Raw genomic sequence first — 14,196 nt, 5'->3', positions numbered from 1 at the left:
ATTCAGACTGTAGACCCTGAAGCTCCCTATGGATGAAATATTACTATCTTTGCAGCTGTAGGATGAGTTTAGCCTTCAGGTAACCAAAAGATCAAAGTGCTCTTAGGATTGAAATAATCTATATATTGCATTTATTTATTCAATAAATAAACTTTATTTCAAAATATATTATTATAATACAAAATGTATTACTATATTTCAAATCATATTCATCCTTCCTTCCTCCATCTTACTCCATGCAGTCTCAATTAGGGTGACATCAGTCCTAACAGGGAAAAAAAGTGGTTCTTGGGGGATTAAAAAAAAAAAAAACGTACTCTTTTTATGTATAAAGCACAAATATACATAGAGTATGTAAACTGATGTACTATATATCTGACATATTAAAATTGCATGGTGGAGAGAGATTAAGGAAAAAAATGTCTAAAAATGTTCCTTGGAGTGTTAATGAAAAAAAAGCTTGTGTTTTCTGACAATAAAACAAGTTAAGAAAAAAGACCTTCACATAATACAACACCAAATCACAACATAAGCACAGCATTTTAAAAATATACTAGCAGGCTTCCTGCTTCTCTGGGAGTGGCCCGATTCCAGGCTGTCATGGTTTAGGTATGACTATGTACTGTTTTCAAACAGAGCTCTCCAAGTCACAAATCAAATATTCCACGCATTACAGAGGACCACTGAAAGCCTCTGAAAGCCTCGCTAGCAAACCCCGTTACAAAAGGCTCCCAATGGCTATGCTAAGAGGGATGCAAATATTCTCCAGGCTCTAGTCATTTATCATTTAGTCTCACAAAGGAAGCTTTCTCTCTTTAGTGGAGCTGGCAGTGACCAAGAGCCAGCGAAACCGCGGGCCTCTCACTGCTGTTGCCTCTCCCGTTGCGGAGCACAGGCCCCGCGGCCATGGCTCACTGGCCTAGCCGCTCCGCAGCATGTGGGATCTTCCCGGACTGGGGCACGAACCCGTGTCCCCTGCAATGGCAGGCGGACTCTCAACCACTGCGCCACCAGGGAAGCCCCGAAACAGCTTTTTAAAGACATCTAAACACACTTTTTAGGAGACTATGTACTGTGGGAAAAATGAAAAATATAAAGTAGCAGGTAAAAAGACTGCGGTTTTGCTCCTGGAACCTGCTCTTATTAGTCTTATAATTCTGGGAAAGTTAATCCTTTCTACACCTCATTTTTGCCATCTTTAAAATGAAGATTTTAGTGTTCGACCTTGCCTACCACAGAGGACTGCAGGAAGGACCAAGTGACAAACCATTTAAAAACGCAAGTTAGGGGCTTCCCTGGTGGCGCAGTTTGAGAGTCTTCGTGGCCCGGGCCGGGAAGATCCCACACGCCGCGGAGCGGCTAGGCACATGAGCCATGGCCGCTGAGCCTGCGCATCCGGAGCCTGTGCTCCGCAACGGTAGAGGCCACAACAGTGAGAGGCCCGCGTACCGCAAAAAAAAACCAAAAACCAAAAACCAAAAAAAACCCGCAAGTTAAAGTCCTCTTAAATGGTAACACACTATCAAAATGACAGGTAGTGTTTTTTAAAAGTTTCTCTTCTAAGTACACCTAGCCCCCAATCCTGGTTTCTAAATACCATTCCCCACTAAAAGGAACCAGGGCTCCTGTGAAACTGACTGACTTCAGATCTGGAGCAAGGAAAATACAAGGTAACCCCAGAATATCTTGGGCCAGAACGCATGGAGTACTCAAAGACCGATGAGACCATTTAAAAAGGACAAAGACTCCCATTGGACAATAAATAATAATAACAGGAAAAGAATATACAGCACACTGAGTATAAAAAGAATCCATGAGCCCACAGTGATACTGAAAGAAGGAGAGAAAAAGGGAAAGCTCTTCTTTACCAAAAAACAAAACAAAAAGCCAGTTAATAAATGCAGAGGGGATGACAATTAGAAAATCACTACACTGCAACCCTAGATGCAGTAATTGAATCAGGCAAGGATCATTAATAAAAGCCAAAACAATTGAGCGAAAGGTGGATGGAAAACAGAATATTCACACAATCTCAAGAGCCTACTAACAAGGAGAAAGGGCTGGGAAACATCACATTAACTAAATTTATTAAACTTTAACATTACTGATAATAGAACAAATTGACAATTTATGTCTACTGATGTGAAGCAAACGGAAGCACACAATGTAACATTTATAGCATTCTTAACAAAAATGTTTACCCTAAATCTAATCTCGGGGAAACAATCAGACAAATTAGAATGTGGCCTAGACTCTTCAAAAATACCTGTGTAACAAAAGATAAAAGAACCATCAGAACCAAATGCAATCAATAAACCGTGACTGGATCTTGGATTAAAAAACATGCACACACACACTTCCAACATTTATATTTTTTTAGACAATTAGTGAAATTTGAAAATGACCTGTATTTTACATGATACTGAATCAGTATTAAATTTTTGGATGGGATAATGGTATTAAGAGAATGTCCTTGATTTTAGGAGATACATATGTATTTAGGGGGAAATTGACATGATATCTATAACTAACTTTCAAATGATTCAGGAAAAGTATATAAACATGGGTATACAAAGGTTCATTGTACTATTTGTTTTCAAAGTAAGAGGTTGGGGGTGTGGTTTCTAAAAAACCTATGTTATTACATAGGATTCTTTCAGCAAAAAGAGAAAGACAGCTGATTTACAGAAAAAGCATCAGGTGGAAAAAAATGTTAATATCTTAGCTTGAGGATTTTGTTGTTTTTCATTTTTTCCCCAATTTCTAAATTACAGTAATATACACATAACATAAAATTTACCATCTTAACCACTTTTAAGGTATGAAATACGTTAATAACACTGTGCAACCATCATCACTATCCATGCTCCAGAACTCTTCACCTTGTAAATCTAAAACTCTCTGTCCTTTAAATACTCTCACCCCCACAGCCCCTGGCAACCAGCATTCTACCTTCTGTCTCTACAATTTTGACTACTCTAGGTATCTCATATAAATGGAATCATACAATTGTGACTTTTTGTGACTGGCTTATTTCTAAGGACTTCCTCAAGAATAGGTTTATAAGCTGGTCAAACTACCAATGAAAACAAAATCCTCAGATTCTGACAGTTAAAGTATAAGGGTGACTTTCCCTAAGGGCTGTGGTTGTGCTTTAGTGGCAGTAAAGCTGACATAAAAAGATGTTCCATAATGCTATAGACCTAAAACTTTAATTGCATTTTGACCAGGGAAAATTTCTATAAGCAGCTGGTAGTCCAAATGTCAACACCATTCTTGAATTGGCCTCTTCCCCAAACCAGGCTGCACATGAGCTTCCAACAAGGAAGGATATCTGTATGCTACCAGAAAAACTCTAAGCCCTGGATTTTCCTACAACAAACGGATAAAGAGATTCAGATACTACTGTTCTGCTGATTTCACGGGGAAAACTAGGACCATTATGGAAAACACACTAAAAAATAACATATTTTCCAGGAAACTTCCATGCTTATAAAAAGTCCCGACTAACTGAATATATGCTCCATATTTATAAAGGCACTGCACTGGCTGTTTCCTCTTCTAGAATGCTCTCTTCCACCCAACTATCCTTGGTTTTAAGCTCACTGTACTAGGAACTGTTCTTAATGTTTAACATGGATCGTTTCAATCATCCCAATAACCCTACGAAAATGCTACTATTTTATCCTCATGTTAAAAAAGAAGAAAAAGGCTTAAAGAAATTAAGTAACTTTCCAAAGATCAAAATTAGCAAGTAGTAGAAATAGGATCTGAACCCAAGCAATTGGACTCAAAGCATGCTTTTTTTTTTTTAACCACTATCCATCCATTCATCTCATCAGCAAATTAATACTTTTTTCACTCCTACTATGTGCCAGATGCTAGGAATACGGTGGTCAATAAGACAGAAGTCTCACTGGTAATACGGGAGAGATGATAAACAGTAAACAGACACTGTACACACTAGGATTTCAGTAGTGAGTAGTACTGATACTATGAAGAAAGATAAAGAAGGTAGCTTTCAGAGGGTAACAGAGAGAAGAGAGGAGTGGAGGAAGACTTTTAGATTAGGTGGTCAGGGAAGGTCTCTCCACAGAGATAACATTTAATCAGAGCTCTAAGCAAGCACTCTGAGATCTCTGGTGGGGGTTGTTTATTCCAGTCAAATATAACAGCAAGTACAAAGGTCCTGGGATAGAAAGGAACTTGGTGTGTTTAAGGAAAAGCAAGAAAACCTGTGTGGTGGACTGGAGGAGTGAGAAGGGTTGGAGATGCAGTTGAGAAGTAGTCAGATAGGGACCAAGCTATGGACAGCCTTAGAGGCCACGGGAAGGACTGTGGATTTTACTCTAAAGGAAGCCACTGGGTGGTCTAGAGCTGGGAAGTACTAAGGTCAAGCATATGTTTTAAAAATACCACTCTCCACGGAGAATATAGCCTGTGGGCTTGGAAGCAAGGCCAGCAGTCATGAAGCTGTCCCTGCAGTTTCAAGGGAGATGGCAGTGGCCTGGTCCAGGGTATCAGCAGCAAAGGTGATGAAAAGAGAATAGAGTTGGGATATGTTTTACAGACAGAGGAAGTGTGTCCTACAGATGATGTGATCACGGGGTGTACTAAAAAAAGGGAAACTGAGGATCACCCTTGGATATTTGGTCTGAGCTAGCTGCCCTGGTTTACATAGTTTAAATGTGAGATGCCACTTAGCTTTCTGGATGGCAGGTCAGAGCTGTGCATCTATGTCCAGAGGTCAGGGGAATGACCCAGGCTGGAGAGAGTACATCTGAGAGTCAGCAGAGAGGGAGGCAGGGCAGTGGTTTGCAGACAGACCGACTGCCTGAGACTGGACCTGGATCCCCACTTAGTAGCTGTGTGACAATGGGAAGGCATGTAAAATGGGAATAACAACACTTACTTTACAGAAGAGGGCTGTTGCGAGACTTCAATAAGCTAATACATGTAAAATGTTTATTGGCCCAAGTACAGTTGACCCTTGAGCAACACAGGGGTTGGGGCACTGACCATGCAGTCAAAAATCAGCATGTAACTTTACAGTCGGCCCTCGGTTTCTGAGGTTCCACATCCGCAGATTCAACCAACCGTGGATCGAGGAGTACTGCTGAACATATGCAATGAAAAAAAATCCACATATAAGTGGACCCGTGCAGTTCAAACCCGTGTCTTTCAAGGGTCCACTGTAAATGCGCAACACACAGGAGGTGCTGTCTGCATCATCATCTGTGTGAACATGGAAATGCATAAGGTCACCTGGGGGAATGAATAGATACGGAAAGAGCCAATGTATGTGTCCGCAGAGACCATGAAGGAACAGCCAGTGAGGTCAGAGGAAAATCAGAAGCCAAGAGAATAAGGTGTTCCAAGAAGTAAAGAGTAGGCAACCCATGTCAAATGCTAGACAGATTTAGTAAGATGAGGTCTGAGAAAACACCCTGGATTTGTCACCATGGAGATTGCTGGTGACCCTAATCAGGGTGGCTTCAGTGGTGAGGCGGGAATGAGTCTGACCAGAGTGAGTTCAACTAAGAATGGGGAGAGGAAACAAGAAAAAGAAGGTGGACAAGTGGGAAAAAGTATAGAAAACGCTCTCAGGAGTATTTTTAGAAAAAGGAACAGAGAACTGCAGTGGCAGGTCACAGGGAACACAGAACTTTTTTATAACTGGTGAAATGACATGCTTGTAATGCTGACAGGAATAACGTGGAGGGAGAAAAACTGATGTTGTAAAAGAGAAGGGGGAAATGTTCAATAAGTCCCTCAGAAGACAGGATGAAGGGAACAAGGGCTGGGCTAAGACAGGAGCACAGACAGTTCTTCCACCAACAGGAGGGAAGGCCAAGTATGGTTTGGACGCAGACCTAGAAGTGGGAAGAAAAGCAAGTTTACTTCTGATTCCTTCTTTTTCTCAAAATGAAAATCATCAGCTGAGAGCAAGAAAAGGCCACCTTTTTGTTCCCTGAGGCACCTGGTTGTAAACTTTCAGAGCACCCTGTATTTCTCCCTCAGGGCATTAAATGTACTGTATAACCACTGGTGTGACTGTCTAACAGCTATCTCCTCCACAGCTCTGTGAATTTCACGAGGCCGGGGATCTGTCATTCACCACTGACCCACCAGCATGTGGCACTTTTCTGTCTCCTAGATCAGATACACAGTCGTGTACTGATCTTCTAGTTAACAGTTCTCAAAAGTGACCATCTTTGAGGGGTTGACAAATCTGCAGGCCAAATCCAGCCCACCATTTGATAAATACAGTAGTTTTATCAAAATATAGCCATGTCCATCCCTTTGCATATTGTCTATGGCTGCTTTTCTGCTACAACAGCAGAGCTGAGCAGTTCTGACAGAGACCACGAGGCCCCCAAAGCCTAAAATATTTACTATCTGGCCCTTAACAGAAAAAGTTTGCCAATCCCTGTTCTAGAGAGTGGTTCTCAAAGGTGGATGCTGATCTGGCAGCATCAGTAGCACTTGGGAACTTATGAGAAATACAGTTATCAGATCCTACCCCAGACCTCTTGCATCAGAAACTCTGGGGGTGGGACCAGCATTCTATGTTCTCACAAGCCCCTCAGGGCATTCTGATGCACACGACAGTTTGAGAACCACTCTTCTGGGTGATGTGTACAGACGAACAGTGAAGAAAACAAGACAGATAGGTGCTTATTCTAGGTGAGTTTACAGTCTCATGGAAGCACCAAGTAAGTGCACAGATAACTACAGGTTAGCATTATTATTAAACAGTGAGCTGCCCTGGGATAGGCTGCGGCAGGAAAAGGGGCTCGTGAGCACCGATCCGGAAGAGGAGCTTAGCATGAGGAGAAAGGATGCCAGTCTTGAGGAAGTGAAAAGCCCAGAGGTGGAAACGAGCTTGGCAAGTTCAAAGAACAAAAGTCCAAAGTGCTTGCTAGTGAGAGAATGTCAAGACTTAAAGTCAGAGAGACAGGCAAGAAGCCAAAACAGGGACAGCCTTGGAAGCTACGATAAGAGGTTCAGATTTTAAAGTGCAATGGGAAGCCACTGGAGGCCACTGGCACTGATTTTTGTTTTCAAAGGACGCTGCTGGTTGCTATGTGGACAATGGCGTACAGGGGTCAGGAACAGAAGTGAAGAGACCAGCTAGGAGGCTACTGCGGTACTACAGGTGAGACACGATGGTGCCACAACTAGGGCATCTCTGAGGAGGTGGCATTTAAGGTAAAATCAGTGTCACAATTCTGGGTTTTCTGGTTAGGCTGTTTCTGACATTAGAGGCTTGGCTCATTTTGCTAATGCTGCCTTCTTTTAATGGCAGATTATAATTAGCAAGCGATAGCTGGAAGGGAGATGTCCACGCCCCAGTTCTTGTCAACACCTTAATGTACTCACCGCCAGCAGCACCATGCGGACACAGTCTCAGATCTATGCCTCCAGGGGTCTCACAACACCTATTCTTAGACCTGTGCAGCTCCTATTTTCTCCCAATCTCTCAGTCCTATCTTGGGCTCTTTAACTTTACTTTCCAAACATGGTCCAAGCAAGAGCCTTCTTCACCTTCTGGGATATATACACAGGGCTTATCCCCTCCACGAACTGATTCATTGATTCTATCTCCAAATATTCTAATCAGTCATTCCCTCCATCCTGTCCCCCTGCCTCTGTTTGGAAAGCATCATTTCTCATTTAGTTCATCCAGCAACTTCCCAACTGCAGCACTGGGCTCTGAATTTGCCTCCATCCAACCCAAACTTTGGCCATTTCTAAAAGATGAATCTACGAATGCAATCTCCCTGTATAATACATGGAGCTTCCATCATGCTCAAGATAAAATCCGAAGTCCTTAGCATGCCATGATCTGGCCCCTGCCCCACCCCCCGCCAGGTCCCCCAAGTTACTCGCAGTAGTTCCCTGGACCTGACACGTTTCCTCCTTCTCCCTGCCATTCTTCACTTGGATACACTTGCAGTTGTACTTTGGGACTCTGCTCTTGGCTCAGGGCTTCCTCTTTCAAAAACCTTTTCCCACTCTGCCCACACTCATCCTGTGCACACAACCATTACTACACATATCATACTGCATTGGAATTGTCTGTACTGTCCTAGAAATGGTCAGGTCTTGGCAACTTTTCCACCAGGTTCTCCAACAGCAGAGAAATACAAAGTACCTGAAGGGAAAAGGTAAGAAGGCTGAAGCAAGCCAATCCAAGCGTAACATTTCCCTTAAGTTCCAAATTTCATATTAAAAACTCATGTTGGGGGGAAAAAAAAACCCATGTGGATTTTGTATTCTACTCCATTATGTATGATTATGTAGCTTTTCAACATAAAAAATAATGTCATGTCCAAATGTTCAATAAGACCGATGGTCCGCTCCAGAAAAATCTTCTGCTTTGTCCTGTTCACCTCTAACATATCACCAATGCTCTGGGTGGAGAAAAGCAGTGGCTAAGGGAAAAAAGAAAAGCTAAACAGAGTTACTCAAAGCTTTTTAGAAATTTCATTTCTACCCATATGAAGTATACCATTTCATTTAAAGAAAACTGCAAATCAAAATTATATAGTTAAAAAAAAACAGAAAATACAAGATAAACTCAAAGAAATCATAAAGGGATATCTGATATCCTCATTATCTTATAATATAAAAGGTTTTAAGTAAAACGTAGCATAAAATAGGGATTAAAGACCTCATTTAAGATAGAATTTTGATAAATCAAAAAGGGTAACAAAAAGCAAAAGCTCTAAACAAATCAAGTTCATGTAGAAATATTTTTTAAAAGGTATGGTTTGTAACCATCTTCAGGTGAAAGAGCAATAAATAAAAGTCAAGACCAGGTTCCATTAGCATCACTCTGTTTCACTTTCCCTCCTCCCACATCAGAGAGAAATCACACTCTTAAGAGAGAATTTCAGTTTTTATTGAATGAGGACTTTATTTTTTAACATTACAAACTAACTCTCCCTTTCGGAAAAGGTAGATCTTACACTCAAAGACAATCTTCAAGCATTTTCTAAAAAGAAACTGAGGGAGGAATCCATAGTTCATTAACAAGAAGATTCACAACTTCTTTTTACAGTAATGATGGGAGGAAACCAATACACTTCACAACCTACATTGGTTCAAACTAAGTATCTAGAGCAGATTTTTAAATCTCAGAAAGATGACATAAAGTAGACAATTATGAAAACTGTTCATAATACAGAATTTGGCTCTAACAGTGCAGAACAAATGCTTGCTTTGCACTGCACCTAAGAAGGCGTCTTCATTAAGGTACGCCAGGACTCAACAGCTTCCCCTGCTCCCAGTCCTTTGTACAAATCATTAAGGCAAGTCTACAAAGGACCAATAAGGCACAGGGGTATAGCAGCTGACGGGAGAAAACCTATGTAACTTCCTGTAGTCTGACAGCCTTTAATGCAGACATCGGTGTGACAAACTGTGTTCTGTCCTGTTTTGTTTTGTTTTTCTTCAGCATCAACCTACACCTAAAGCACAAGAGGTCACTTCAAGTCACTTCAATGGAATAAACAATTCCCATTCATTGCATTTTCAGTGAAAAGAGAAGCACCAGAAAGAATTAGAAGCAAAACTAAAGGAAAAGCCCTTTGGTTTAGACTTATTAGATAAACAGAAGTCTTTAACTCTCCAAGGAATACCACAGTGTGTGGTTTGGTTTGTGAAACTGTACCAATTGATTAGGACTCTCTTTCCATTATTGTCAGATCATTATAGAATTTCAATAGCACAAACTTAAAAAAAAAAATTTCACTATGATAATACCTAGGGATATTTCAATAACACAATAATGGCTTAATGGTGACCATTTCCCTTTGGTCTTGTAGTATTTAAGCTTAGGGACAGACACTGTCAAATTAAAAAAACAAACGAAGCAATGTAGGCTATACCAATCACAAAAGCATGGTACTAGTTGCTTCTTCAGTGAAAGTCAATGAAGAAATTCCATTCACACAGTTATTTTCTAAGACAAGTATCTGCTCTGAAATGCATGAAGGGCAATCAAATCTTGGTTCATTTCTTTCTGGTCATCTGAAATTAAGGGCTACATGAGATACCTAAACATTTCAGTAATCTGAGGGCGCCTGCATCAGCACATGAAGCAAAAATACAAATCTAACTCTCTGGAATGTCGCTGTGGGCATAGCGCCTACACAACCCACACTTGTAAATGAACTACTGTATCTCTTCTCATTGTACAGTGTCTCCTGATCACCAGCAGAAACTCACTCCCATTGTTTAGTGTGAAAGGGAGGTACCTGCCCATAATGAGATCAAAAGGCCACCATAAAAATGAAAATATATAGGCCTATCCTATGTTATCTCAAGTTGGAAAATTGAAAGCCCACTTTTGCTACAGAGTTGAAAGTTGCGTTGTTATTATTACTATTAGTTTTAGAAAATGAACTTTTTTGCAAGAAAGAAATAGATAACATAACTATGTCTAAGAAGAACAAAGAAGGACAAACGGGGTTTACACAAGATGCACTGAAGTGACTGATCTGAAGTACCCTACCAAGTATATTCAAACCACATGGTACAGGACACTGTCATCTCGATTAAGTCAACTCATTACAAACATCATTCAGTCAACCCATGACAGACATCACCCCTGTCTAATCTGCCATAAAACTTCAGCTGAAGACTAGGACTGCTTTAGCTATGAAAGCAAAAATAACCCCCAAAGTTAATTGGAAGCAACTTTCTGTGCATTATAAAAGCATTTTCTTAGAAGCAAAGAAAAAAAATACTATGATTAAAAATAATGTTCTAATAAAGAATAGTGCCTACACGCAAAGGAAAAAAACCCATATAATCACAATCTTTAAGGCTTCCTTGAACATTAACTGCTATCCTGGATGTAATTTTTCACACCATCTGGAAGACAAGCGTTTGATAGGTGACTTAGTAATCTTCAACAACATGATGCCAGACAATCTCATAGACATCTCTGGCTCTTCACACCGCCTCTTTAAAAAGTTTCTGACAAGTTCAAGAGATGAAGGATGCAGAAAACTATTCTTTTCTTCCCATCAAAATCCATCTTTTTTAGTGGATTCTCCAGTGAGGCAAACTGAGACCACAACATAGTAAAATGAGGTATTGATACAATAACTGTTCATCAGGACTTCTCTTTCCTTGCTTGAGTATCTGTGAGGATCACTGCTGCTGACCAAAGAATAGTTTATTATACATCATCTCCTTTATTCTACACCAAACCAAAGTTAACTTATTTCATTATTTCATCATCTACTGAAAATAAGTACACACAGCCAAATGCTGTAGCCTTCTCCCCATGTTCCACCTCTCCCCTCTCTCCACCAAATAACCTCCCTATAAACTTATACATACTGCTCAAAGAATCATACGAGTATTTTGTTGGTATTTCTGTTGGCAAGATATTGGTGAATAGTTCAGCGTCTCTCTGTGTATGTATTTGTGTGAGAAATGATATGTTAAACTTCAAAATGCGAACCACAAACAGAAATCCAGACGGATGCCAATTTAAAGATTTCAGTATTATGACAAAATTCATACATACACTGACACAGTCAAAAGAAAAAAAAACCCTACTGAATCAGTTCTATGTAAAATATAGAAGAGCAAGAAGATGTGGAAGTTCCACGGAAGATGCAAAGCTGTGTCCTATAAAATATGTCCAAAGACATTTAGTTCTGGTTTTTGAAAATTTCCATGATATTTAAAGAAAGAAACAAACAGACATGGATAAGAAATCCAAAGCTGTGTTCACACAGTTGCATGTTATTATTTTTAAACTAATGTCTAACATTTATGGGGAAATAATAGACATTTAATGCTACATATCAAATTCCTCTTTTGAATGTTTGCATAAACCAAGAGGCAAGACTTTCTGGATATCAGATAAATTTATAGGCATTATAAAAACATAGCAAACTTACACCAAAACAAGACCAGTCTGTGTAAGTAAGTATATTATCTAGGCACCAAAGAAAGGAGGAAAGTCTCAGAAAAATAAGGGAGGTCTCAATGTTTTGTCCAAAATTCCAGAAACTGCCCACTTATGGTATACAAACAAAAGGGAGGTGTCGAAACATTTACCAGTGTTTTATGTTTTAACAATATTAAAATCAGTTAATATTTTAGAAGCACAACATTATAATCATAACGCAAATACTAGGAACTCAAGGCCAAGGCTAGAACCAACCCAAATCATAAGCTACCATTGCCTGTTTCCTCCACCAAGGGTTCAAGTTTGTCCAGTAATTTATACTGTGGTTTCTCGACCAGCTTTGAGATTGGGTGCTGAGAACTGTCGCCTCATTCTCGGAGGTGTCACAAACTGGCTACAGTGGTTGGGTTTGTCAGTCTGCTTTTGACAGGAATTGGCTGCACTGCCCTCTAACTGACCTCCAGTGTTATAATTACAGTAAGACTGACGATGTTGATGCATATGGCGCTTTGCCTGGAAAGTCTGCAGATCAGCGGTGGGGTGACCACTGTGGGAGTTTAGTGATTCTGAAGAAGCAGATGCCTGGCACTGCACGCTTTTCGGTTGGCCATTATTGAGCGAGTTGCTTCTCCAGCGTAACTGAGGTGGCTGTTGTTGATTATTAATATGCTGCTTGCTAACTTGAATGTGATCTTGACTTCGAGTGCCCTGAGAGCCCCATGGTAACTGGGGATCCTTAGAAGCTGCTCTACTCCCCTTCTCTTGGTTCTCCTGTTTATTTCCTTTCCTTCCATCTTCATCTTTCGGAATTCTAAGCTCTATAACCTCATCTTCTGTTATGATGATATGTGTCCCGGGACTCCAAGAGTTTCTGTGTTTAGGGTTGCTCTTAAAGGGGAACCGGGGCTTCCGGTTCTCAGGAGGGATGAACCTATGAGGTACATTCTGCCGACGAAGCTGCTTTGTTATCTCCTGCTGTTGCAGGTTCTTGAACCGAATTTGCTCCTGCCTCATCCAACGCAGACGTCCACGTCTAAAAGCTGGGTCTCCATTCATCAGCTGGGAAACACGCTCTTCTTTCCCAAGTTCTCCACTGTCTCCTTTACATACATCGATCTCAGACTTGCTACTGGCACCAGCTCCAACAGGTTCCTTTGCTTTGTGGTTTCCTTGGGTTTTCTGTTCCTGAGACCCAATCAGTGGCAAGACTTTCTCCATTTTGAGCATTTTATTTCTTAATACTTTTATCTCCTCATCTTTCATGTTATTTTGCTTTTTGACTTCTTGCAAAATGTCTTCCAGCTTGTCTATATGAACCTTGAGGTCATCCACATCAGTTCCTCCTTTACTACTGGCCATCATGTCTTCAATCTTCTCATCCCCTACACCAACCGTGTCCCAGACATCCCTGGCCACTGCCCTCCAGGAGTCCCGCTCGTTGGGGTCTTTCTTCCCATACATGGCACAAAGCTCTTTCATCTTAACAATGGCCAAGGCTTCAATCTCCTGCCTACTGTGCCTAAAATCGTTGAGAGCAACCTCATAGCATATCTCTTTTACAGCCTGTATCTTAAGATCTGAGATGGTGACCCACTTGGAATCTTTACTCAGGCGTCTTCTTTGGGGGATTTGATACATTTTAATTGGTTCTCGTTTCTTCCCACTGCTAGGGAGGCCACATTTTTTAACAATGGTTTGCAACTTGCTGGGAGGTAGCTTTTCTCTCAGAGAAGTAATCAGTTTCCAGCTCTCTTCACAGGACCTCTTGTCAGAATCGTCCCCGCTATCAGAATCCGCGTCCTTTGGAAAAACAAAATCAAAAAATGGCCCCAAAATAACCAAAATTAAAATGTAAAAAAGGAAAATCAAATCGAAGAAAAAGCAAGCAAAAAAGCCCTAATAAATTTAAAAACAAAATCCAAAAAACTAAAAAAAACAAACAAACAAAAAAAACCCTAAATGATGTGCAAGTCTATTCAGACATATGCTTATGTAGATTATTATTAATATAAAGATTTGCTTTTTTTTTTTTTCTAGTAACATTAATCCAAATTTCCACTTTCTGGCTTAAGTGATGAAATCTGCAATCATATTTCTTAGGAGGACTGAAACAGTGAGCAACAGTCTCTCACTCTAAGGTCACATGAAGTTATTAACAAAACGGTGTGAAATAACATCTCCACTATCTCAAGAAAACGAAGTAAAACCTTTGCCCCACACATGCTAACACCCATGCAGCCACTTCCCCACATTTGCCT

General features: G+C 40.5%; 1 protein-coding gene across 3 annotated transcripts in view; it reads right to left on the bottom strand.

Annotated features, from left to right (window-relative positions):
* The window catches only part of KIF1B (kinesin family member 1B), a 127,436-nt gene that overhangs the window by 44,828 nt on the left and 68,412 nt on the right, over positions 1-14,196 (bottom strand). Inside the window, exon 20 of one of the 3 annotated variants that reach the window (XM_007463143.1) lies at positions 12,254-13,738. The exons of the other annotated variants lie outside the window; for them this stretch is intronic. Within the exon in view, the coding sequence (XP_007463205.1) occupies positions 12,254-13,738 (1,485 nt within the window). Of the gene's footprint in view, positions 1-12,253; positions 13,739-14,196 lie in introns of those variants that run through there. 3 annotated transcript variants of the gene reach the window in all.

This window comes from Lipotes vexillifer, unplaced genomic scaffold (assembly GCF_000442215.2).
Source record: "Lipotes vexillifer unplaced genomic scaffold, Lipotes_vexillifer_v1.1 scaffold109, whole genome shotgun sequence".
Classification (NCBI taxonomy): domain Eukaryota; kingdom Metazoa; phylum Chordata; class Mammalia; order Artiodactyla; family Lipotidae; genus Lipotes; species Lipotes vexillifer.
This window is presented reverse-complemented; position numbering and strand designations above follow the sequence as displayed.